Source organism: Lepidochelys kempii, chromosome 12, assembly GCF_965140265.1.
Source record: "Lepidochelys kempii isolate rLepKem1 chromosome 12, rLepKem1.hap2, whole genome shotgun sequence".
In the NCBI taxonomy this organism is placed as follows: Eukaryota; Metazoa; Chordata; order Testudines; family Cheloniidae; genus Lepidochelys; species Lepidochelys kempii.
The window spans coordinates 24,657,608-24,681,721 of NC_133267.1; the positions used below are offsets into that span (position 1 = coordinate 24,657,608).

The 24,114-nt window shown below is 37.0% G+C and overlaps 1 protein-coding gene across 7 annotated transcripts in view; it reads right to left on the reverse strand.

The window, feature by feature from the left end:
* Positions 1 to 24,114, reverse strand: part of LOC140896301 (transcription initiation factor TFIID subunit 4-like) — a 200,623-nt gene that overhangs the window by 79,636 nt on the left and 96,873 nt on the right. For 6 of the 7 annotated variants that reach the window (XM_073307901.1, XM_073307900.1, XM_073307896.1 and 3 more), the window contains one exon: positions 18,477 to 18,533. The exons of the other annotated variant lie outside the window; for it this stretch is intronic. In XM_073307901.1, the coding sequence (XP_073164002.1) occupies positions 18,477 to 18,533 (57 nt within the window). The remainder of the gene's footprint in view (positions 1 to 18,476; positions 18,534 to 24,114) is intronic. 7 annotated transcript variants of the gene reach the window in all.

Sequence of the window (24,114 nt, forward strand, 5' to 3'; positions counted from 1 at the left end):
TCTGGGACCTGGAGTACCGGAGTCGACCAGAGAGCGCTCTGCCATCAGTTTAGTGGGGCTTCACTACATCTGCTAAATCAACATCAGCTGCATCAATTACAGCAGCGTTGATCTCCCGGGTAGTGAAGACAAGCCCAAAAGCTTGAGATGAGTAGAAAGGTTATGTGTGTATAAAATATTATTTAACTACAGATTCTAGTAAAAGCTTTTTTAATCAGGCTTTTGAGAAAGGAAATGCCCAGATTTTATTTTATATCAACACTACACCATTCTTATGGGAAATCTGTATCTTTAAATTGCCAATCATTTTAGAAAATGAGAAAAATGTCGTAATTTACTAAAAATCATTTAGCTGTAATAAGTAATTTTAATCAAGTGGTTAGAGAGAATGTCACTGAAGCTAATTTTTAAGTGTTATAAACAGATGGGGAATATAGGGGATAGTTGTGCTGTTTTTGTAATCTGGATTATGTTTTGATCAAGTGAAACTGAAATGACAAAAACAATTTTAATTTATTCTCTACCTATTTTTGACTTAGGAACACATGGCATGAAAGTACTCTTCACTTGGCAAATGTAAGAGTGGCGAAAAATTAGCATTAGGAATGAAAATAGCCAAACTCCCACCTTTTTTCCCCACCAAAAAACTTCAGGGGAGGTGTTTGAAGTCCATTAGTAAAACACAAATTCTATTTCGGAATGTGAAACATGCCTGCGATGTAAATAATCTAAATCTTTAGAAATAACTATAACAAAACTGCTACCACGCATTTCTCCTACAGATGAAGGGCACAAAAAACTAGTGTGGGGACAAAATATTTCATACACTGACAAGTAGCAAATTAGGGAGTCTTATAAGTACAATACGGTAGTCATGCCTTTCTATTGATCACATATAATTTACATCTTACAAAGATGTGAATTCTTGCATTCTCACTCCACAAGGAAAATCTCAATGATTTATTCATTTCAAATAAAAAATAGAAGGTAGATGAGAAGAATTACTTCACAGGCTGTAGCTTTCTCAGGGCACTAGTGCTAGGCTCTTCTTTCGCACTGCCCGAAGGGACTTTGTGTGCAAGTCCCTCTAATTAACAAGGTGAATCATGCAGCAGTTCTCTAATTAGTGAACATGACAAGCCAATGGAAACAAGCAGTCAGACCTGGTGTACAGAGATGGTCAACAAAAAGCATAGCAACATGCCATTAAAAAAATGTATATTTCATGTAAATAAACTACAAAAAGTAAGAGCCAGTGTAAAATCTGTTTTTCTTTTTCATGTTTTATGCTTATAATTGTTTTCAGATATAAATAATGACATACATCAAGGTTTCCAACCGCAAGTCATACCATACCACCACTCCAAAATCCAAAAGTAGCTAGCTATCCTACTCAAAACAAGCAGCTGCTTAAGGGGCAGTATTTGTTTTCTTGCTTGTTTCTCCATTTTAAAGAGCAGCAGTTACATTAAGCTTCATTTTGAAAACCCCTAATTAATCCCTCAGCATAGATACATACATAAAATGGGTGTGGTAGTTTCACCTTTGTTATTATTGTCCTATGCATTACAAAAAACTCTCTGTGTGTATATGTATATATATGTATACACACATTCCCAAAATTTCAGACTTTTGCATATGGAAGGATGATCAATAATCATAATAAAAATTAGAGAATGGTATCTGCATTGATAAAACAAAATTGGACAATCCAAATTGTACCTCTTGTCACAGAATTCTTCCCAAATATAAACTTCCTCAATCTTTCAACTCCCCACTACGTTTCCCCCAACAAATACCCCTTGCACCTAAAATACCCTCAAAACAAGTAGTAGGATTTTAATTCATTTTCCATTCTTTATTCTAGAGTAACTTCCTGGTTTATGCTCTGAAGACCTTAAAAGCACTACAACAGTCAGTGGTGGAAGGTACCAACATTAGTATATGTTTTTTCACAGCCAAGTTGCATAATAATCTCTGCTATTTACACTCCAGTGTTTCTCATCAAATGGACAAAACTGTGGATTAACCTCATCACCAATACCCCACCCTCGCAGAGCCCCAAAATAAACACTCTTCCCATCCTCCTCTTCTAACTGGAGAAATAATATCCTTCTGCCCCAACATATCAATGTTGGACAACCTCACTGCTTGGACCATTTCAGTTTTAAAAACACTGGGGTGTAAATACTAGTCCTTATGTAACAGCAGCTCCACAGCTGTAAATTAGAAAATTATTTTTAAACTACTTTAGCACAGAATTGGATGACTCAAAGTCATGTTACAATGAGGATTCATGATCTATAATGCTATTTCTTGTGAAATTGTGCTTGAACAGAAATGTTAAAATAACCTATAAACTATTTAAATATTCTATTCTATCAGTATATTTTCACTTATTATTTGCGAGCTTCTCCTAACTTCTCTTAGATCCCATTCAACATAACCATCCTTAGGACAGTACCTAGCAGCTTTAAACACAGACTGAAGAGTATCCTCTTTTAACATCAAGGCATAACTGATAATCTGCGAACAACTGAACTATGATCAGCCATATGCACAGAGAAAGTATTCAGCAAACAACCTGTCACAAATGCTTATTGTTTCAATAACCAATTCACCAAAGGACTTTGTTTCATAAAATAGATTACAAACACTGCCACATTATTATCAAAAGGCAGTTGTAATTAAATGTGAAACAACTGGAAAAAAACACACCAGATTGAGGTTTACAAGCGGTTGGGTGGATCAGAAAGCTCTAGATTCCTCTAAGCATCTTAATAGAACGAAACCAAAATAAAGTGATTGGAAAAAATGTACTAAATAGGAGATTAAAAATAGGATCTTATCTAACATCAAGAATATCTAAATGGTTGGTTTTTCACCAACTTTTATATACAAGGATGATTTTTATATACATATAAACCCACACTGTACTTAAATAAGAAAACAATAAGAGGCAGTTGTCCATATGTAATATCTTCTATGAGACAATACAATCCATCACCAACCAGCCAAATTCTGCTATTTGAACTGGTGTAAATCCAAAATACCTCCACTGACAGCATTTGAATTACTCCAGAATTGCACCATTGAGAAAGAGCAGAATTTGACTCAAACTGTTTTAAAGAATAAAAACAGACACTGGAAAATGAACACAAGAGAGTAAACCCACTGAATCAGACAGGCCAAAAGATGATTTCTTAGGCAAAACATTCAGGTCATTGCATCTTTCACTACGTATTCAACCATCTCTAGCATTTGCATGATAATGGTTACCACATTCTTAGGTGTTCCTGTGTTGGTGACTGTCAGGTTTAGTCTGTGTTTATACAGCTTCAGCCCCACTAAAAATTAATTGAGGGTTTTTATGAAATGTACATTTATTTCTTGAAAGGTTAGTAGTATAGTGGAGCAAATTACAGAAATTTTACCATCATCAATTATGCAACAAGGACAATTTCAGAAATTTGTATAATAGAGATAACAACAGCTCTCAAGGTTGTCAAAGCATGTATTACATTGCCCTATGTTAGCCTGAAAGAAATTTTCATAAATGGAAACAATCAAGAGACTTGAGTTGCACTAGGGGAGAAGTTGAATAGTTTTAGGAGAACAGCTCCTGGGTTGGCATTAATAATTTCCAGTTGTCCACAGCAAATTGAGACTTTAAGGAAGATCTTTTTCCTCCTAGTTCTGTATTAATGAATTGGAACAAGACTAAGACTCCCCTTTTTTGGTGAAAAATTATTGAAAAATCACTTGCACATCTAGCAAAAAAAAAAAAAGTGCTCAAAATTTGGGAAATTAAGACTTGACACAACTGACAGCAAATTGCACATTACCATTAATACCTGGGATCAAGAGCAATTTCCTAATTTATTAAAACAATATACCATAAAAAATTGAAATACTGTCTATACACAGCACAAGCAGAACTACCAGATAAATAAAGGATAATAAATATTTTGCACCTACATAGTATCTTTCTCTCAGGGCACTTTACAAATATGAATTAAGCCTCACATCAGCTCTAAATTAGGTAAAATATGGATTGGGACCACATGACATATTGAAATGCAGCCACCTCTGGGGACAGAATGCAGTGGCTGTGAAAAAGTATACTCCATAGTTTAAGATAGGAGTAAAGAGGAATATTTTAATCACTATCACTGGAATTTAGCCCAGACCCTGAAACAAACACCTCTATTTTCATGAAATGTGCCATAGATTCTTCCAAAACCAAAAACTGCCTTGCTCTCTTTTCTTTTCTGAAACATGACAACTCCAGCAGCTCTGTGGGCCTGATCCAAAGTCCTCTGAAGTGAACAGACTTCTATCAACATCAGTGGGCTCTGGATCATTCTTCATATCCCCTAACACAATGCAAGGGGTGTAGAGTTGACCTCAGTCTGCTCAATCAAGATACAAGTAGTTAAACAGTTCCTTAGAAGTCACCCACCCAAGTGTGAACCAGCATGATTCTAACTTTGCTTATGATGTCAGAGGATCACTAACAAAGGTGAGGTGACTGCAGGATTCAAAAGTTCTGAGGGCACTCTAGTAACAATTCCTCTTTTTACACAGTGGAAGAATGCCCTCTCCTCTGCAGCCGGCAGTGTGGGGGAGCACACATTTTGAATAGACTGCAGGAGTAGCATAGCACTCAGATGTGAGAGTACATACCTGGCAGGCAAAGGACTACCCCCTGGGGATGTCTCCCCTCCTCCGCCACATATTTAAAGTTTCCTGGTGGCTGTCTCACCCCTTCTGTTCTTAGCTGTACTGTAAGACCTGTATTTTTAGGATGCTGCAGGTCTCACCGATTGCCTGTTTTGGGATCAGAAAACGAAATTTCCTGCTGGACTAAACTGGCAGACATTTGGTGATTTTTGTCACTTTTCTTATGGTATCATGTGGACACAGTTGATTTAGACTCAATAGTACTTTTAACTTTAATATCAGGAGATATAAGAGGTTTAACTCGTTGCAACTTGTGGCCAATGTCTAGGGCTGATAAAGACTAAAGAGGCCAGTAAATGAGACCCAGGATTTTGCCAGTGGAACTGTGCCTGTAGGAAAACGGGAGACAAAGTCTTTTCGGCCTGAGGTCCTCTCTAGGTAATCTCTGCCCCCTCACCTGCACCTGTTTTTTCCAAGAACCACTGTTAAACCACAAAGAAGCAGTTTTATGGTGTTTATGTAAGAGGAGTTGGCAATCATCAATGATAGATCTATACTAAAATATACTAAAATCGATCTTCAGTATTTAGTTTCATCTGTCTTGAAATGGGAGCTTGCGAATGTCAAAAGAGCCACAGGTGGCCTAGACAGTAACCTTTGATAGTAATGTACTTTCAGTGACTTTCCTGATCTGTACCTCTTAGTAAATCACATTAGGTATCCCCTAGATTCTACCACTACACTACAGCATTGAGACTGTTTTGCTTCTGTAGCACAGGAAGATGCACACCAATGTCAAAAACACTGTGCTGACTCAGGACTTTAGGCCTTCTTACAACAAAAGTTATCATATATTCCCACAATTTAACCACAGCCCTAAAAACCAGCATGCAACATAAAATGACAAATAAAAGCACTAACTAGTGGGATGGCAGAAAATGTCCACATTACCTTCTCCTCTAGAAAAAAGGTTTCCAGAAGACACTTCCCCCTACTGGGATAGTAGTAATACACTATTAAAAAATGTGTTAAAATACCATGCAGAAATGTGTTAAAATACCAATGTTGTTTGCAAGTCCTGCAATACACCACTATTTTAAATGACGAAGTGGGTTCTCAGAAAACAAACAAACCTCTTCTGTATCAATTATGCCTCCAAACAACATCTTTTAAACCAGATTTTTAAAATTACCACCAAAACGTACATGTTTAAAGTTAGAGAATAAATAAAAATCTGAAATTACATAGTTTCCCATAAAATCTGTACTGGTCCCATCAATCTCACATTCATTTCATACATATTTCTTATCAAGAGAACATTTTCTATCTCTACTGTCTTCCTGAATACAATTAACACCTGATTTCAGTCTAATTTCCCATTTTATATCTTTTGACTCCCCCCTAAAGCCTACTTCACTTGTCTGACATATTTGCCAAATATTATGAGCACTTCTTGCAGGATGATATTTCTTAATCTTATCTTTCGGGGAGTTAATAGATTTTCATGTGGTTTGACAGGTGAATACAACGTTTGGTCACATAGGGTGAAATACCCATTTAAAGGTAATAATACTGATAGCATGTCAGAAATAAAGATTAAGAAGGCTCTTCAGAAAATCTACATGTTGTGTTTCTAGTTTAAAGACACAAAACATTTTTGTTTCGTATATAATTAAGCTTACCTGTGAAACTAACTGTGCAGGGTAGTAAGGAATGGGGTGGAGGAGTCACAATATTAATTCCAAGAAGATTTAACAATTTTATTTAGATTTTTGCACTAATTCCTAACTGTGTAAGCCCATACAGGGTAGGTGAGATAATATTTATTGGACCATCTTCTGTTGGTGAGACAAGCTTTCAAGCTTACAAAGAGCTTGTCAAAAGCTTTTCCTTCTCACCAACAGAAGTTGGTTCAATAAAAGATTTAACCTCATCCACCTTGCCTCTCTAATATCCTGGGACTGATACGGCTACAACAACACTGCATATAAGATCACACTGTCATTAATTATAATTGCATTTATACACAGAAGTTTGTAATGATTTTCAGTCGCTTCTCTTCTCTCCCACATTATATTGAGAGATATTTTAAAGAACTAGCAACAGCTCAGTCAACAGAAGCTCATCATCAGTTAAGAAATAGAACAAACTTATAGCACCCTTGTTCCAGTTTTTCCCTTCTACATGGAAAACATCTTACATCACTCTGACTTCCCCACAGTCAAAACATGGAAGCTAATCGCAAGCTTCAACAATATTCTTTCAAGACTAAATAGGAACAAGAAATCCTATGAACTGTTACTTGAACTGCCTAATAACCCAAAGAAAATGAGTGACTTTCCTTCAGATATCTAAATTTCACAGATATTCAAATCCATGTCTGGTAAACACACACTTAAGGGAAAACTGACCACTGACTAATGTTTACATTAGAAATAGTAATAATGCAATTTATTTACTTTTAAAAAATAATATTACTAGAGGGAAAACAAGCACTTTTTTTTTATCAACAACACGCTGAGCAGTCTCTCATTATTCAATTAAGATGATGTGCCTATCAGTAGAGTGTTTAATGGAAAACATTAAAATATTTGTAATGCAAAGACTAAACTAAAAACAGCAAATGAAAGCAATACACCTTTAGTCTTCCCAGACACATTAATGATCAGCTGCCTGGTTTGTATTTTAAGTATGATTAGAAAGCTATGCATGCATCTAAATATAAACAGAAATGTCTGTTTTACAAATCACAAAAAATGATACTTCAACTTTTATCCTTATTACAACCTGTAATCTAACCAATAGTAGTTAATATTTTATTTGGTTAAACTGACTGATATTGATGATAATTAAGGCTATGAGTCAGTCACGGATTCCGTGATTTTACGTGACCTCTGTGACTTCAGTCCCGGACAGCGGGTCTCTGGCTTCCACGATTTATTGTTTATTGCCCACATCCTGGCCATGATTTTTACTAAAAATACCTGTGCCAAAACTAATGATAACAAAACTAACTTTTACAAATGTTTATAGGAATATATAGCCTCAAAAATGTAATAATTAAGGGCCAAATCCTGTTGTGCAGGGTTTCCTGTTGGAGAACCACATGGGAAGACTATTGTATACAGCTACAGAGACAGACATACTGGATATCAAATCACATAACTTCTCTCTGCCTCATTTACCCATCTGTTAAATAACAGAATATTCTACAGAAGTCTTGTGAAGATTAATTCATTGTTTCATAAATCACTATGAGATGCACACGGAAAAGTTGTTACAATCTCAAACAAAAAAAAAACACTCTACACCTGTTCTGACAGAATGAAGGTTGAAATTAAATAGCCCTTTGAAACACTAACATTGTAAAAAAGTCTCAATAACTGCTATAAAGATTTGAACACCAAGCTTAACTCTGCCCCTGTATTCTTGTCCATCTTTCACCTGCTGGTTGGAGATGATTATAGCATTTGCCACAGAAAACTTCAGTCTGCTCTACTAAGTATATACCAAGTATATAAATTGCCAAATAATGGCCATTATTTGTAGAATGTTAGAACAGACACCTGTGCTTTCAGTCTACTATCAGGTAGAGGGGGTTTCCACTATGTATCAGGAGTGTCAGGGTAGACTGGGGATAGACTTTTCTATCTGGGACCTGCACTAAAGAGACTAAAAATGTGTCAGCAGGAGGTATGATAATTCCATTATATTCTGGTGGTATACAAATAATAATCAAAAGAAATGTAATTGTAATTTATCAGGACACAGAATTAAGTTATATTTTAAATATAAAACAATTTATGGTATTTAGATTCTTTTAGCTTGGTACCATATTGATCACTGGAGAGTAAAATATTTCACATCACCATATTTTTATTAGACATGTTTGTGCAAATATTTAAAGTACGGTACATGTGACCATATGATAAATTTTAAAAAAGTATTTCTTACAGAACTAGGTTTGCAGTAACTGAATTTTGTACTTTATGTAAACATTGCTTTAGTCACAACATTTCTACTTAGCTTAAGAGTTTCTTATTTCCCACAAGGACACCTGTCACCTATGACTGTTCTGGGATAAACATAATTGCCAGCATCATAGAAATGTAGGGCTGAAAGGGACGTCGAGAAGTCAAGTTCGTCCCCCTGTGCTTAAACTTACACCATCCCTGACAGGTGTTTGTCCAACCTCTTCTTAAAAACCTCCATTGACGGGGATTTCACAATCTCCCTTGGAAGCCTATCAGTTATTACAAGGAACTCATCAAAATGTTTTATTAATATGGCTATTGTCTTTGTATTTTGGAGCTTTAAATAGCATGTATATATTCTAAGAAGCCTGACACCATAATCACGGATAGAATCTAATTAGTCCAGAGAGAGAGACTAGAGCCCAGGCCTCCTGTTCTCCATCCACTGGATAACACTGCTATAAGCACAATAAAATGTTGATATTAAATATACATCACAGGATTGAGTGCTCAAATACCTGGGATTGTGTCTACTTTTCTAGAACTAAATCTAAGGCTTTGTCTACACTTTTTTTTTTTTTTTTGCATTAGTGTAGCTACAGTTTTGTAATGAGGGAAAACCTCAACAATAAGGGCCTGTCCTTCAAATATGTACAGCAAAAAAATCAAGTTTAGTTGGTAAAAATGCTTTTTGAGACTCTAATTTTAAAACTTTGCATGAATCTTAAGAATTAATTCTTAAAGTTTAAGTAACAGGAAAACCGATAAGGGCAAAAAATGTTTACATAAGGATAAAAAGAAAAGGAGTACTTGTGGCACCTTAGAGACTAACCAATTTATTTGAGCATGAGCTTTCGTGAGCTGAAGTGAGCTGTAGCTCACGAAAGCTCATGCTCAAATAAATTGGTTAGTCTCTAAGGTGCCACAAGTACTCCTTTTCTTTTTGCGAATACAGACTAACACGGCTGTTACTCTGAAACCATACATAAGGATACTAATTTTCCACTTATATTGTTCCAGCTGTTATCCTGTTAATTGAAATAAACTACTGATTAATAAATAAATTTATTCATAGCAAAAATATGGATAATTAAATTTGATGTGACCTTCTGTGTAAACATTTTTAATTCTTCAACCATACAGATTTTTTAAAAACATAATTAGTATTCACTGACTGGAAATATCTGTCTTAACTGAAATTGCTGTCTGCAGCTTTTGTAAATGTAATATTTCCTGAGTTGGAAAATCATGACAGACTGATACCACAGAAACAAGACATTCTAAGTGTTAGTACCAATTGACACTACATGGTATTTCTCATCACATTTAGTTAACAATGGCATTTGATGCCAGTGATGGTGTCAATTAAAATGTGAAGCATTTATGGTTTCTATATTATAGTTTAAATACACATATGTAAACAATAGGAACTTTTTTTTCAGATCCCTATTCTAAAGGGATACCAAATCTCAAAACATATAGTTTGTTCACTAAGAAAGATCAAACACGGGTTTGTACCAGTGCAGATAATTAGAAGTAAAATTAACTTCTAAAACATTAACTACAATAGAACTACAATCAGTGTCCCACAAAAAATGAACATTTATGAGGTAGGATAAATTGTTTCACTCTGCACAAAGATCTATGTGCACTACATGGGTATAATACAGGATTTGATATACCAGATCAGACCATTAAGCTCATCAAGACCAGTATCCTGTCTGTTGCAGTGATCAACACTGGATGATTCTTAGGAAGACAAAAACCCATCTCCAACTATGGATCACTTCCATTGTTCTCTCGAGGGAGAAGTAGTGTGGTTTATTGAAGAAGACTGGATGTAGTTTAGATTTTTCCTGTACTGAAAGGGGCAATCTTCAGCTTGGGAAAACTTTGGGGTAGAGGGAAGGCAAAAAAGCTCTCTCTTTATGCTCACCTCCAATTAATCCACTTCTTGTCTAAACCAGTCTTTCCTGCTTCACAAGACTTGGCTGGAAAGAGATTAGGGCCTTCCTCTTGATCCTTGGCATTTTGCCTTCTATTGTCCAAACTCCCATTCCTGAATAGGAACTGTAATGTCATGCCTTACCCTCCAACCAAACAGTTCTTTTATTTTACAACTCTGCCCTTGCAAGAGATGCTATGAAGAGTCTTGGTCCCTGATATTACAAACACGTATGTGTGTGAACAGTTCTGTGGAATTCAGTAAGACACTCTCTTGCCTAAAGTCACACACAAACATAAATGTTTGTAGGATCGGGGTCTAGACTGTGTTTTAGCCTTGGAAATTTAGCAGAATGTGATAATTCTGCAGATCTGTAGTTAAAAAAAAAATCTATGAAGAATATTTAACTATTTGTTAAAGATATTAATATTTGTATTTCAGTAGCACCTAGAGGTTCTAGTTGAGGATCAGAACTACATTATGCTAGACTCTGTATGCACATATAATGATATATTGCCCTGCCCCCAAAAGCTCACAATGGAAGTAATTTATCAGGATTTGTGCTGGTCATGGTACCATACTGCATGTCTGATGTTGTCTTCCTTCAAAAAGACAAAAATATTGTAAAAATAGTTCTAATTAGTTATGCTTGATAATACAGAGGGTTTTCATGGGAGTATCTACTTCTTTCTGAGTAGCAAGTTTGCACAGAATGAAAGTCACAGGAACTTTAACTGTAGAAAAGCCATTTACCCCAAAGCTTGACTGTCTGATATATCTCTTTGTCTTAACACGACTTTTTTCTATCATTTTGATAAAGAGAAGGAATGACTAAAAATATGTTCAGTTGGCAATTGCCCAACATAATGGAAAACTTAATGGGCCAAATTCAGACCTGTGGTGTTTTCTGTAGCCCTTATCCACACTGGAACAGTTGATAAGTATTTTTCTGCACTAGATAGCTCCAGCGGGTGACAAACAACGGAAGCTATAATATATACAGGAAGCTTTTGTCTGGTTTGGGGGGTTTTTTTTGTTCTTTTGTTGTTGTTTTTTGGCCACTGTGTTATTTAACCTTACTCACATAGTAATAAAAATGCCTGTACTCTATCTATACAACAGCTTTAGTATTGACAGAATTGGTACAGAAAAACATTCACAAAATATTCCAGTTTAGATGTACCTTTACTGGTCAAAAAGAGCATTAAATCAATCACTATTCTAAGATCAAATTCCTAAGATTCTCCTCCTTTCTTTCAATCTTCTGACCCTCAGATGATTTAGGGAGCTAAACAGAGATTTAATTTAAACTTATTTTCTGTTCAGGAGCTCAATTCCTGGACAGAAAATAATTTGTTATAAAAGTCCTTTAAGAAAGAATAGATTGTTTCTTACCAAACTCCTTATGCTTTTGGTTTTCAGCAAAACCTGAATATAGGGATAATAGCAGTAAATCTGAATCTATTTACAAGCAAATACCACTACTACAGAATTATTGAGATATACTCAATACAATGTTAAGAAATTATTTATTGTAGAATTATTTTTGATATCTTAATAGTCAAATATCCTGAGCTGAATCAGAATTACAATATTTAGCTTAGAAGCAACTTTTCTTTTTAGTCTGGGAACAAGAATGGTTTCATATTTCATGTCAGTGTTCAAGCCTTGTAAAATGTGTGTACTCAGTGCTCTGACAGACTACCTCACTTTTTTTTTTTTTTAAAGAGTGAGGAGTGTTATAGCTTTGCGTACAAATATATCTAACATCCTTTCCAAACACTTTTTGCATATATTATCAGAACAGGCTGCATTTCAAAAGCTAGATGCTTAAGGCCAATTTAACCCTCCTACAATGAAAGCCACCTGGGCGAGGCAGAGAAAGTGTAGCAACAAAGTGGAGGGAACCACAATGCCCAGAGGTTTGCAGCGTGCATAACACCTCCAAGGGCACTGGGAGAAACATGCTCCCTGACAAACTCATGCAACAGCTACAGAAGAGGTGCAGTCTGCACTCAGTGTATCCCCACACAGGGTGTGACACAGCTTATGAATTCTGTTTGATATTGAGGACATTCTGTATCTGGGTCAGAGTGAAAACTCCGTTTTGATTGGAAGGCTAATCTTTGCCTTCTCTACTGTCTTTTGCCTCCATGCTGAGCTAAATCCACAAGGGCAACAGGAGAAATTCTTGCACCTGGCACAGGGCTAATAGAGGGTTAAACTTTGGGTATCTCTAGACTGAATTTAAAAACCCGAGGCTGGCTCATTCAAGCTGGGGGCTTGTGGGGCTCAGGCTAAAGGGCTGTTTAGTTACAGTGCAGATGTTCAGGCTTGGGCTAAAGCGTGAGCCTTGGGACTCTCCTCCCTTGCAGGGTCCCAGAGCTCAGACTCCAGCCCGAGCCCAAACGCCTACGTCTCAATTAAACAGCCCCTTAGCCCAAGTCAGGTGGTATGGGCCAGCCTCAGGTGTTTAATTGCACTGTAGAAATATCCTTTGACAATCATCCATTTAAAAGGTGCACCCTTGGACAAAGAGACAACTGATGCTCAAGGTAAACAAGATTTTTTGTCTGAACACTAGAGGTGTGGTAACTACAGAACAGATCACCCAGTCGGGGATTTTGAAATGAAACTGAGCAGGAAGTCACCTGACAAAGTAAGGGACTCTCACTGGTCATTTTTTTCAGGGTGGGCGGGGTGGGAGAGAGACTCCATAATGAGAAGCTATATGTTGGAGGACAGAGGAGAGGAAAGATCCTGGACTCTCTACAGGACTCTAGCCTATGACCAAAGAATGACTGAGTGGTGAAGAAACTGAGGCAGGGAAATTGCATTTTGCAGTTGACTTTCCATTCTTTCAGCTCTCTAGATCTGTGTATCCTTATGTTAAATAAAGAGTAATTTATTTTAAACTCCTGTGAAAGTCTATCTGTGTGTGCTTGTCTGCTTCACTATCACATGCCCTTGAAGAGGTGAATTATAAACACAGAGCATTCACATGGCTCGAGTTCTGGGAAAGGGTGTGCTTAAGTTATGGAGCAAGCTGAGGGATCAACACTGGACCTGGGGGTGCAGGGCAGATGGCTCATGTAGCTCCATTTCTGCAATGGGGACAGCCTGTGCCCTGGAAATGTGCCAGACAGGCCAAGGAAAGCCGGTATTGAAACCTACTCAAATCAAGGGAAGCTTATAGCACATGGGTCCAGTGGATTGGGACAGATACAGCAACCTGGTGAATGTCCAGCAGAGAGAGCTTTACTAAGGGCTGCGTGCATGACATGACAATTGCCCCATCCTCAACAAATGCCTTGGAAGAGCTTTCTCATTTCAGATGTATTGCTACTATTGTGCAAATATTAAAAAGGTGAACTGCTGGCACAGATAAGGATAATACCCCTGGAGTGTACTCAAAGTGAAATTTAGTCCCTACTGAAATCAATGGAAGTTTTGCCATTGACTTCCATGGGGCCAAGATTTCACACACATGGAGTACAGTGCCTGTGAGACCAGATTCTGACTGGGGGTTATCTAAATTGATCTGGACTCGGAAAGCATGCCCTACTATACTGTGTTCATGGTGTTTACTTTAAGTTTTTATTACTATGTAATTTCCTTTGTTAGTGATGACACAAAGATTTTAACCTAGTTAATCTATTAGGATGAACAAACTCAGCTACTTCACTTTCAGCCTAAACAGGCATTTCAGTTAATGAACACTGAATATATAGCAAGTTATCCATAACAGAAAGGATGCTCAGGATCTCACCTGCTCTATCTTTCTTTGAAACCATTTATATTATTAATTACTAGATGCTGACTTAATTATTCCTAATCTTTCTCTAATCTTGCTAGAAGTTATATAGTCTGTTTTATGTCCTATTTAATGAACCCTTTTTATGGATGTTAGAGAACTCATTTCTCTAATACATATTTGTAGTTGACTTTCCATTCTTTCAAATGACTGAACAATTGCCATCATATTTTTTAAAATTTGATTTTGAAAGGTTTAACAATGTAATAAAAAGTAAATGTTGTCCACAAATGTTGCTAATCCTTGTACAGGTTCAACTGACAATCACACTGTATCTTTCTTATTTCAGAATGTAGCCTAGGTTTAAATACTCATGTAGTTCAGTATACAAGTGAAGAGGAACATTTTTCTTGCAATAAACTTGCTTAAAGATAATGTTGCATCACTTTGTTAAATAGGTTTAATATTAAAATACACTGACTGATCACCTCCTTGTCCTTGTCGACAAGGAGAGTTGCACCAGTTTAATGAAGGCATGAATTTTAATTGAAAGTTAAACAAGTGTAAACCTCTGTGTGAACACTTATTTTCATTTATCTTAAATCAATTTGGAACAGGTTTAAACTAAACCTAAATAGGTCACTCAAACAAAAATAAGAGTGACCACCATAGGAGTTTGCATCAGTATAACTAAAAAAGTGCAAGCCTGTGTGTAGATAAAGCCTCAGTGTGATAGATAGTGTCCACAGTAGGGCTATGTATAACTAGGTTAGTTATGATGTTTAATACGTTTTTTTAACCAAATTTAAAACTAGTTTCTGCTAATTTGGTTTAAAAAAAGATGTGACTGTCCAGAGGTCCTGAGCATAAAAGGAAGTTTTAGAACCTGTACCCTTTGCTTTTATTTATTTTTTCCTTCCCTTATCTCTTCCTATTATAATTTTTTCCTATACTTTGATATCTTTCTTCCCAACTCTAAAACTAGGTATTTCATCCTTTAGATTTGTCTTCTCCATAAACCATCGCTAAGCCACTCCTTTCAGATTTCACCTTTCTCCCCTTATATACTTCTCTCTCATCTCCCCCATTGATCCCATTCTCTGCACATCATTGTCTTTATTTCTAGTGCCCACACCTGGGACTTCTGTTTGCTTCTACAGTCTCCACCCACTTTGACTCTGAGTTTACCTGGGATGGATCCAGAGCCCAGTCCTAATCACCCTACAAATGAGAATAAAGAGATAATGCCAGAATGTTTGGGTGGGTAATAGAAGGAATATGCTGGCTGGTGTCACCCTTCAAATACAGGTATATCAACAGCCTTGAAACATTATACATTTACAAAGCCTCTGAACCCTTCCAGATAATGGTAAAATTCTCAAATCTTTATCAAAAGAGCAAATTTATGACTTGCAAGCATAAAACATCCATTATGCTTCACAAGCGCCAACGCTATCCAGGAAATAAGACTAAGCTCCAAAGCGCTGTGCATAATATAAGAGACTTGGGTGTCCTCAGCATACCTGACTAAATAATAGTGTCTAGCCACCAGCCAGAACGGCAAATGAGCAACAAGTGTCTTCAAAATCCAACATTCAAGTCATTTTTATAGATTAGCGGAATTGAAATCAATATTTCCCTAATCTTCATAAAGCTAACAATATCACCTTCATAATTTACAAAACCTGGAGGGAGACCCAAATCTCCTCTTGAATATAGATCATCTGCACATTTAAGAGCAGACCAGCTGGCAGAGAAGTTATAAAACTGAGACTTTTTTGAAAAGTTAATTCAAAGTCTTTAATTTCAGATAATATAATGCCCCAACTACCATGTGGCTAGTATATCATCTTTTGTATTGCAAAGTCAGTCGTTTTGTCTCAGTAGCACCAATGCAACTGTATTCAGTGTCAGTATTCATTCAGCAACTGATCCAACTAAATTATATGGAAAAAAAAACAAACCACCCTAAACTAAAATACACTCCTACTTACTTTTTGTACTCTCCACCCCTTTTGAGGACATTCACTGCAAAATATATTTTAAATATATATTAAATATATTTAAATATTTGTAGGTGAAAAGATCTCAGTAAACTGAAGAAAAAAATTCAGAACCCTAATTACTGAAAAATTAGTCTTATCTTATAGTCATATGGTTTTAAATATGTAGAATGAAATTCAACTTCAGAGAGAGGGAGAGAGCCAGCGAATTATGCAGTTTCATTAGAAGGGTGGGAAACAAGGCAGGGCTATTGTACAAAAGAACAGGGTGCAGCATTCTGAAACAGAAAACCTGGTATTCATTCTACATTTGTTCATTCCAACCAGTTACCATATTCAGGAACAATTACTATTTTAAAGTCACACAGCAGTTTGATCTGGGCATTACTAATTAGATTACCACCAAAATACTTGCTAACTCAATAATAAAGCAAGATTATTAATTTTTTAACATTTTCTTCTATTCACAAGTGTGTACAGCATCACTCCCCCTAGTGGATCAAGAAATGCAATATATATCAAAATTACTTTGAATATTTCACAGTAAGAAAAAGAGATGCTCATTGCAGTTGCTCAGAGCAAAAGCAACCAAATCTGCTAGACAGTAAATCTTTCAGCACAGCTATACAGAATTCATCTTATTTCAGTCTGATTACTTGCTAAAACACATATTTTTACTAAAAGAGACCATTTTTCCTTCCCCTACCTTCCAATTAACTAATAAGAAGAGCACTCAATGAGAGATTATGACACCATATCACCAACAAATGGCAAATGTTTCTCGGATAGTTTACTTACAATGACAAAATAATAAAAAAAGAATTAAATCTAATAACTATCTTAGCTTTGCAGGCAGTATAAACTACAAATGTCTGAACTGTACCTCATTCTCACTTTCAACGGTAGAATAGCTTTTGTGGTTATCTCAACAGCCTGTTTTGCTACGTTTGATTACCTTCAATTATTTTTACATATTTTCAAAACTGAGTTTCTTTTTGTATCTATGCCTGGGTATCTTTGTTGGTAGCTGGTATGACAATTCCAGGGCTTTTCCAGGAAAATAGTTGATTTGTGAAATTTTCAAAATATTTTCAAAATCCTTAGTCCAGACAGGCAGTGACCCATGGCAAAAAGTTCAAATGAACTCTTTCTGACATTTCTTCTTCATTATATATTTCATATCTATTCACAGTAATTCACGTTATGGAAGAAATTAATATACATTTCATCTATGTACTTCAAAAAAGAGCATTTTTCTTTATTCTCACCATATATACATGAGATCTGTATAGCAATGGAAATTATAAAACACTGACCACACAGAACAAATATAGAACAGGAATACCAGGGAAATAGGTAAAATATTTGTCAAACAAATATCTCTGTATATATTATCTCCTAATGGACTTCATTAATACAATTAATGGAATTTAACTTCAGCTAACCGGGATTGGGGTTTGCTGGGTATCTTATTGATACTGGTTTTTTAAATAATAATTGCATTTAACAGAGAGATATTTTATGTCTTTCTAAATAAAGTTATGACTTGATCCTTTTAAGTACATAGGGTAACCGTAAGCAAGAGGCAGGCTCCTTAATTCGGTGTGAGTTAAGGATGCTCAACACCTCACAGAACTGGACCCTTCAACTATAATATCAAAACTTCAAATGCAGTTATTTGATGATTTTTAGACTACAGTAACTAAGAATGATGACTGAATAAAACATCAAGCTTAAAAACATTAATTGTTACAAAAACAAAAACTAGTAATTAAAATAACACATTTCTAGGAAGTGACATTTTACAGAAAGACAAAGGCATATATTTTCCACCAAAATCTAATGCCGCTGTCATCATCAACAACCCAACAAAAGCTACAGCTACCTAAAATGGAAATGAAAATGTAATGTATGGAAATATTCTCTTATAAAATCTCCTTAGGCTTCACATGTATTAATGTATTAGTTTGCAAACATTAAGATCAAAGGCAAAGCAACAAATACATCCTAAAAGTTTTAGTCAGATTTTTATTAACGATATACAAGTAGCAAGGCATAAAAAATTAATATGTTCAAGCCTTGAAATGTCAAGTGTAATGATCTCTAGCTCTGCTTACCTCCTTTGCTTTTTGTTTCAATCTAGCTTGCTCTGGGTCTTCTTGCCTTGAGCGACTCTACATGTTTTAAAAAAATGGGGAAAAAGGTTAACAGATGGTTTAAGAACCCCTCATCTGTTGCAGTAAGTTAAAAAATAGCAAAGAAAAGGGAACAGGATACAAGGTGTCAAAGATGGGATGCTTAAAGTCATAGAAGTGCAATTTCAAGCCTGTAGGCCTCACCCAATACACTGTTAAATATTCAGTTGTAAATAAAATCTACACTGTAAGTTTAAATAAAAAACCCAATCTATTTCTGTTATTACCAATTCTAAAGTTTCAAGAGAAGTTTATGTTCTGGCTATTTAATACGTATACATGCATTTGCTATGAAACAACAATGTCCTAACTCAGAAAAGAAAAACATCTGATAGAAGCATCATTCAAATATTTTACACTATCTTTTATCATTTATTGATTTAAAATCCTTCACAATCAAATAATTATACTCAAGTATTTCATTAACAGAAACATTTTCTAAGGTTAAAGCTGGTATCAATACAGAATGCATAAATCTATTATAAAGTCCTTCTCTCAGCTATCATCAAACTAGCACAATTAAAAATGTGAGTATTCTGTAGAAGCATACTGTGTTTACGGCGTAAAAACACATATTTAAGGCTCAGCCAAGACATGGACTCCTTTCTATTAACTGTCATTCTATAAACTACCAGTGAGACCCTCCTAAAAGCAATCCTTACAAGATATTTTCCCTTCAGAAATAGACATAAGTAGCTTTCAGATGTAGAAAGAATAAAGTTATATGATTACATAAATGTGATCCTTAGAGTATCTCTCTATAGGTATTTATATATTTGTATATAAATACTAATAACAAATTATTGCCTGCATATTTTAAGACAATTATGTCACACATTTATGCATACAGTAACTATGTATTAAAGGTCAAGAGTAATGAGAAATTCCTGAACTCAGTTTCATGGAATTCAGTAATCACTCAAACAAAACAAAACAAATTTAAAAGCAGATTACAAATGTATTATTGTAATTTCTGAATGTATTATATGATTGGCTAAAATTCAGATAGTTATGTATCAAAACCATACCCAGTCACAGTAAAAATAAACCCTGGGGTTCCCATGTGAACAATTATACTTGTTTTGACACACGAAAGGTGTAATTATTTATTATTTGTATATTATTTTGCATATTAAGTTTCCTCCTATGTCATTTACACAAATGCTAATGGAATAGTAGTTCTACCCTTTTTCTTCCCTCTACCTTTCCAACTTGGAGAAAGATCTGAGGCTTCAGAAAAGAAACAGTGAATAATTTGCAATCACTAAGATGCTGCTTTTTATGCGTGTGTGTGTGTGTGGAACATCTTATACTGTGCTCTCGTTAAAAATGCAGGAACTTAAAGGTCCATGAAGAAAAGCAAATGGAAAGCATGAATTCGGAGCGGGACAAGACCAGATCCTAACATGGCAGACATAGCTGTAGGGAGTTCTGAATATCTCATAACTGATATTCTCCAATGTCCTGGGACAAACACAACTACAACACTGAATTTTGGCAGGTAAGGGAAAACTCACTCTGAATTTACTGTACTGTTTTTAACTGGGATTATTTTTCCAATTGATACTACATGTAGATTAAAGCTTTGATGCCAAAAAACACCACAACAGGAACAAACTGGAGGAAAGACTTTTTCAAGATTTGTCTGACACTGTCATCACACATGCTAGCATCATCTTCCAATAGCATCTAGCAGTGATTTTGTGGCTGCTGGCATAGTTAAGGATAGCTTGGCTAGAGACCTTCTGGAGAACAGGTAACGAGAAGCAAAAGACTATAGATCTCTAATGACAACAAAGTTATACCAGCCAAAATAAAACTTTAAGATGACGTACAGAAGGCGACTTGAAACTACAGTGATCAGGCAAACATAAAAGCTTAAGACAGATAGGTTGGTCTAATCAATTGTTAAAGCAGAAGGCTGGGAATAAGGAGATCTGGGTTCTATTTTCAGATCTGAGACATCTGTGAATTGATTCAGCAAAGCAACTAAGAACTTACTTAAATCCATTCCTACTCAGCAAAGAATTTAAACATGTATTTATTTGGCATTCAGTAGTGTATAAATTTATGCTTTGCAGAAAAGGGATGGACTTAAGCACATGCTCAAGGGCACATCTGAACAGGCCTTGCTTTGTCACCTAGTACAACTCATTTAACCTATTTGTGACTCACTATCTCCATCTGTAATATGGAGAACTGCTACTGAGGAGGACAGTTTGGACCTCGTTTGAGCAGGATTTCTCTAAAAGTCCCTTGTCCATCCAAAAGTCAGGCTGTCGGATGTTGTGTTGGGGTCGTTGATTCTGCCCCCTTCAGTGACAGTAGGTTTTGAGGTGTCCGTAAGTGAATGCATGGCTGGGAGGCCACCTGGAGAGCTATCAAGAACCAGAACCTCCTTGGCCACCAAGGAGGTATTAAGATTACTGTTACCTTGTCCACCTTGATTTTCATGAAGACACATGGTAAGAGGGGGATGGGAGGAAAGGCCAACATCAGTGAGTCTGACCATTGCACTAGGAAACCATATCCTCTGGAGCTACGTCCCTGTGCATTACAAGATCAGTAAGCCGGGCATTTCTTGTTGCCTGCAAGGGGTTAAGGAGTGAAGGGGTCCCAAGACAGGAATCCCCAGTGAAGAAATAACTGTTGGGCCACAGATGAATGGAGCATCCATTTGTGGTCCTCATGCCAACTGAGGCTGTCTGCTAGGAAATTCATTGTCTTGGTAAGTGGATTGCAGAGAGGGTGATATGATGTTGGATGCACCAGTTCCCTAGCTAAACTGCTTATGTATAGAATAGTGTGCACCTCGCTTCCCCCCAGATGTTTATATAACATACAACGGTCATATTGTCTGACCTGATTTGGACTTGAGTGAATCAGATAAAGGCAGGATTTGCTTGCATGCTCTGTATAAGGTCAAGGAGGTTGATGTGGAACATGGACTCCTGTGGAGTCCAGGAACCTTGAGATGCATGATCATCCAAGTGCTTTCCCCAGACAAGAAGAGCCATATCTGTGACAAGCATTCTTGTGGGTGGAGTTGGAGTAAAAGGAACTCCCACACAAACATTTTCAGTCTTCTCCCAGAAGGTGAGAGATGCTGGGAGGAAGTGAGATTTTCATCAAAAAAGAAGACCCTGCTCAGGGCACAGGCATTTCTCAGCCAGGGACTGGAGGCTGCACAGGTGAAGTTTGGTGAGGGGGGCGTCTCACATATGCACATGATGCCGTGTGGCCTAGGGAGGACTAAGCAGAACCTGACAGTTGTTTGAGGACAAAGTTGAATTTGGATATCGAGGTCCTTTACTGCAAGGAATCTGTCCTGTGGTAAGCAAGCCCTGGCCGCCCTGGGTCCAGGACTGCTCCTATAAATTCCATAGTTATTGTGGGTTTGAAGTGGACTTACTTGAAGATCCTGGGAGTGGCAAAGGGCAAGTAGGACAGTGAGTGCTACCTGCAGTTCTCAATATGATCAACCCTTGAAGAGCCATTTGTCTAGGTATGGAAATATATGGTAACTGTGACGGCACAGATGTGCTGCTACCACAGCCATGACCTTTGGAGTTGAAGAAAAGCTGAAGGGGAGAACCTTGTACTGAGCCCATTGTAAAACACAGGAATTCCCTGTGTGCTGGTTCTACAAGAAAACAAATGTCTTTTAAATCGAGCACCACAAACTGTTGATGACATTCAGGGAGAGGATTATAGTGGTTCGGGAAATCACCCTGAATCTTGAGTGGCAGATGAAGACATTCAACTATCTGAGATCCAAGATGGGTTTACAGCCCCTCTGCCTTTTCAGGGATTAGGAAATATTTGCAGTAAAAGCTCTCCTGTCCCCTTGTGTTGAGGAGGTACGGACTCTGTTACTCCAGTTGCATCAGAGAATCTGCCTCCTGTTTGAGAATCATCTTGGGAGAGGGGTCCCTGAATAGGTATGGAGGAAGGGACTTTTGGGGAAAGGATAGATAGGAGCTCATCTGAAAGTAGGCAGTTGATATGATGTCCAAGACCCATTTGTCCATAATCAGATGTGGACAATTATTCCAATTCCCTTGTCTCTGCTCTGGGCCCAAATCAAAGCAAAAAACCTCCAACTACTTGGAAACCTGCTTACCAGCAGCCTAAAGGGAAAAAAAATTCCTTTTCCAACTTGTGCTCCTTGTAAAAAATCAAAATCCTAACAAAAAAAAACCCCCTGCCACTTTTGTCTCCAGGCAAGTGGGTATAACACCCTCCCATCCCCCCCCCGTTTACTTTTAGGGAAAAAAAAAAACTCTGGGTTGGAAGACTGTGAATTTCCCTGCAGGAGTTAAGTACCCTGCCTCCAGGCAAAGAAAACCTGCAATTCACAAAGATAATCCCCTTTTGTCTCTGCTTGGCCACAAAGCAGAGAAAAAACAAGCTGCTTTCAGTTTCAGCTGCTTTCTGGACTTCCTTTCCAAAGGAAAAAAAAAAACTCTGCCACCATGTCAAGGTTCCACCCCTAATCTAAACGCTAGGATACAGATGTGGGGACCTGCATGAAAACCTCCTAAGCTTATCTTTACCAGCTTAGGTCAAAACTTCCCCAAGGTACAAAATATTCCACCCTTTGTCCTTGGATTGGCCGCTACCACCACCAAACAAATACTGGTTACTGGAGAAGAGCTGTTTGGAAACGTCTTTCCCCCCAAATACTTCCCAAAACCTTGCACCCCATTTCCTGGACAAGGTTTGGTAAAAAGCCTCATCAATTTGCCTACGTGACTACAGACCCAGATCCTTGGATCTTAAGAACAATGAAAAAGCATTCAGTTTTCTTACAAGAAGACTTTTAATAGAAATAGGAATAAATTGAAGTAAAGAAATCCCCTCTGTAAAATCAGGATGGTAGATACCTTACAGGGTAATTAGATTCAAAACATAGAGAACCCCTCTAGGCAAAACCTTAAGTCACAAAAAGATACACAGACAGAAATAGTCATCCTATTCAGCACAATTCTTTTCTCAGCCATTTAAAGAAATCATAATCTAACACATACCTAGCTAGATTACTTACTGAAAGTTCTAAGACTCCATTCCTGGTCTATCCCCGACAAAAACAGCATATAGACAGACAGAGACCCTTTGTTTCTCTCCCTCCTCCCAGCTTTTGAAAGTATCTCGTCTCCTCATTGGTCATTTTGGTCAGGTGCCAGCGAGGTTACCTTTAGCTTCTTAACCCTTTACAGGTGAGAGGAGTTTTCCTCTGGCCAGGAGGGATTTTAAAGGGGTTTACCCTTCCCTTTATATTTATGACAGACAGCTTGCTGCTGAGGATGTGGATTCAGGTAAAAGACAGCTAGCGGATTGCAGCTCCAATTGCAGGTTGATCCTGGTGGATGTGGATTGGATGCAGATCTACCTTTTTGTATTCGCGCAGGGCTCTAGGGATGGTGGTGGGTCCATGTATCTCCACCCTGTACCTTGTGGCACTTTCTCAGTGGTTCACAGGGTTTGTGATGGTAGAATGGCTGAGGGGCTGGCCAATACCACTGCTGCAGTGCCTTAGAGAATTTTCAAAGAAGCACCA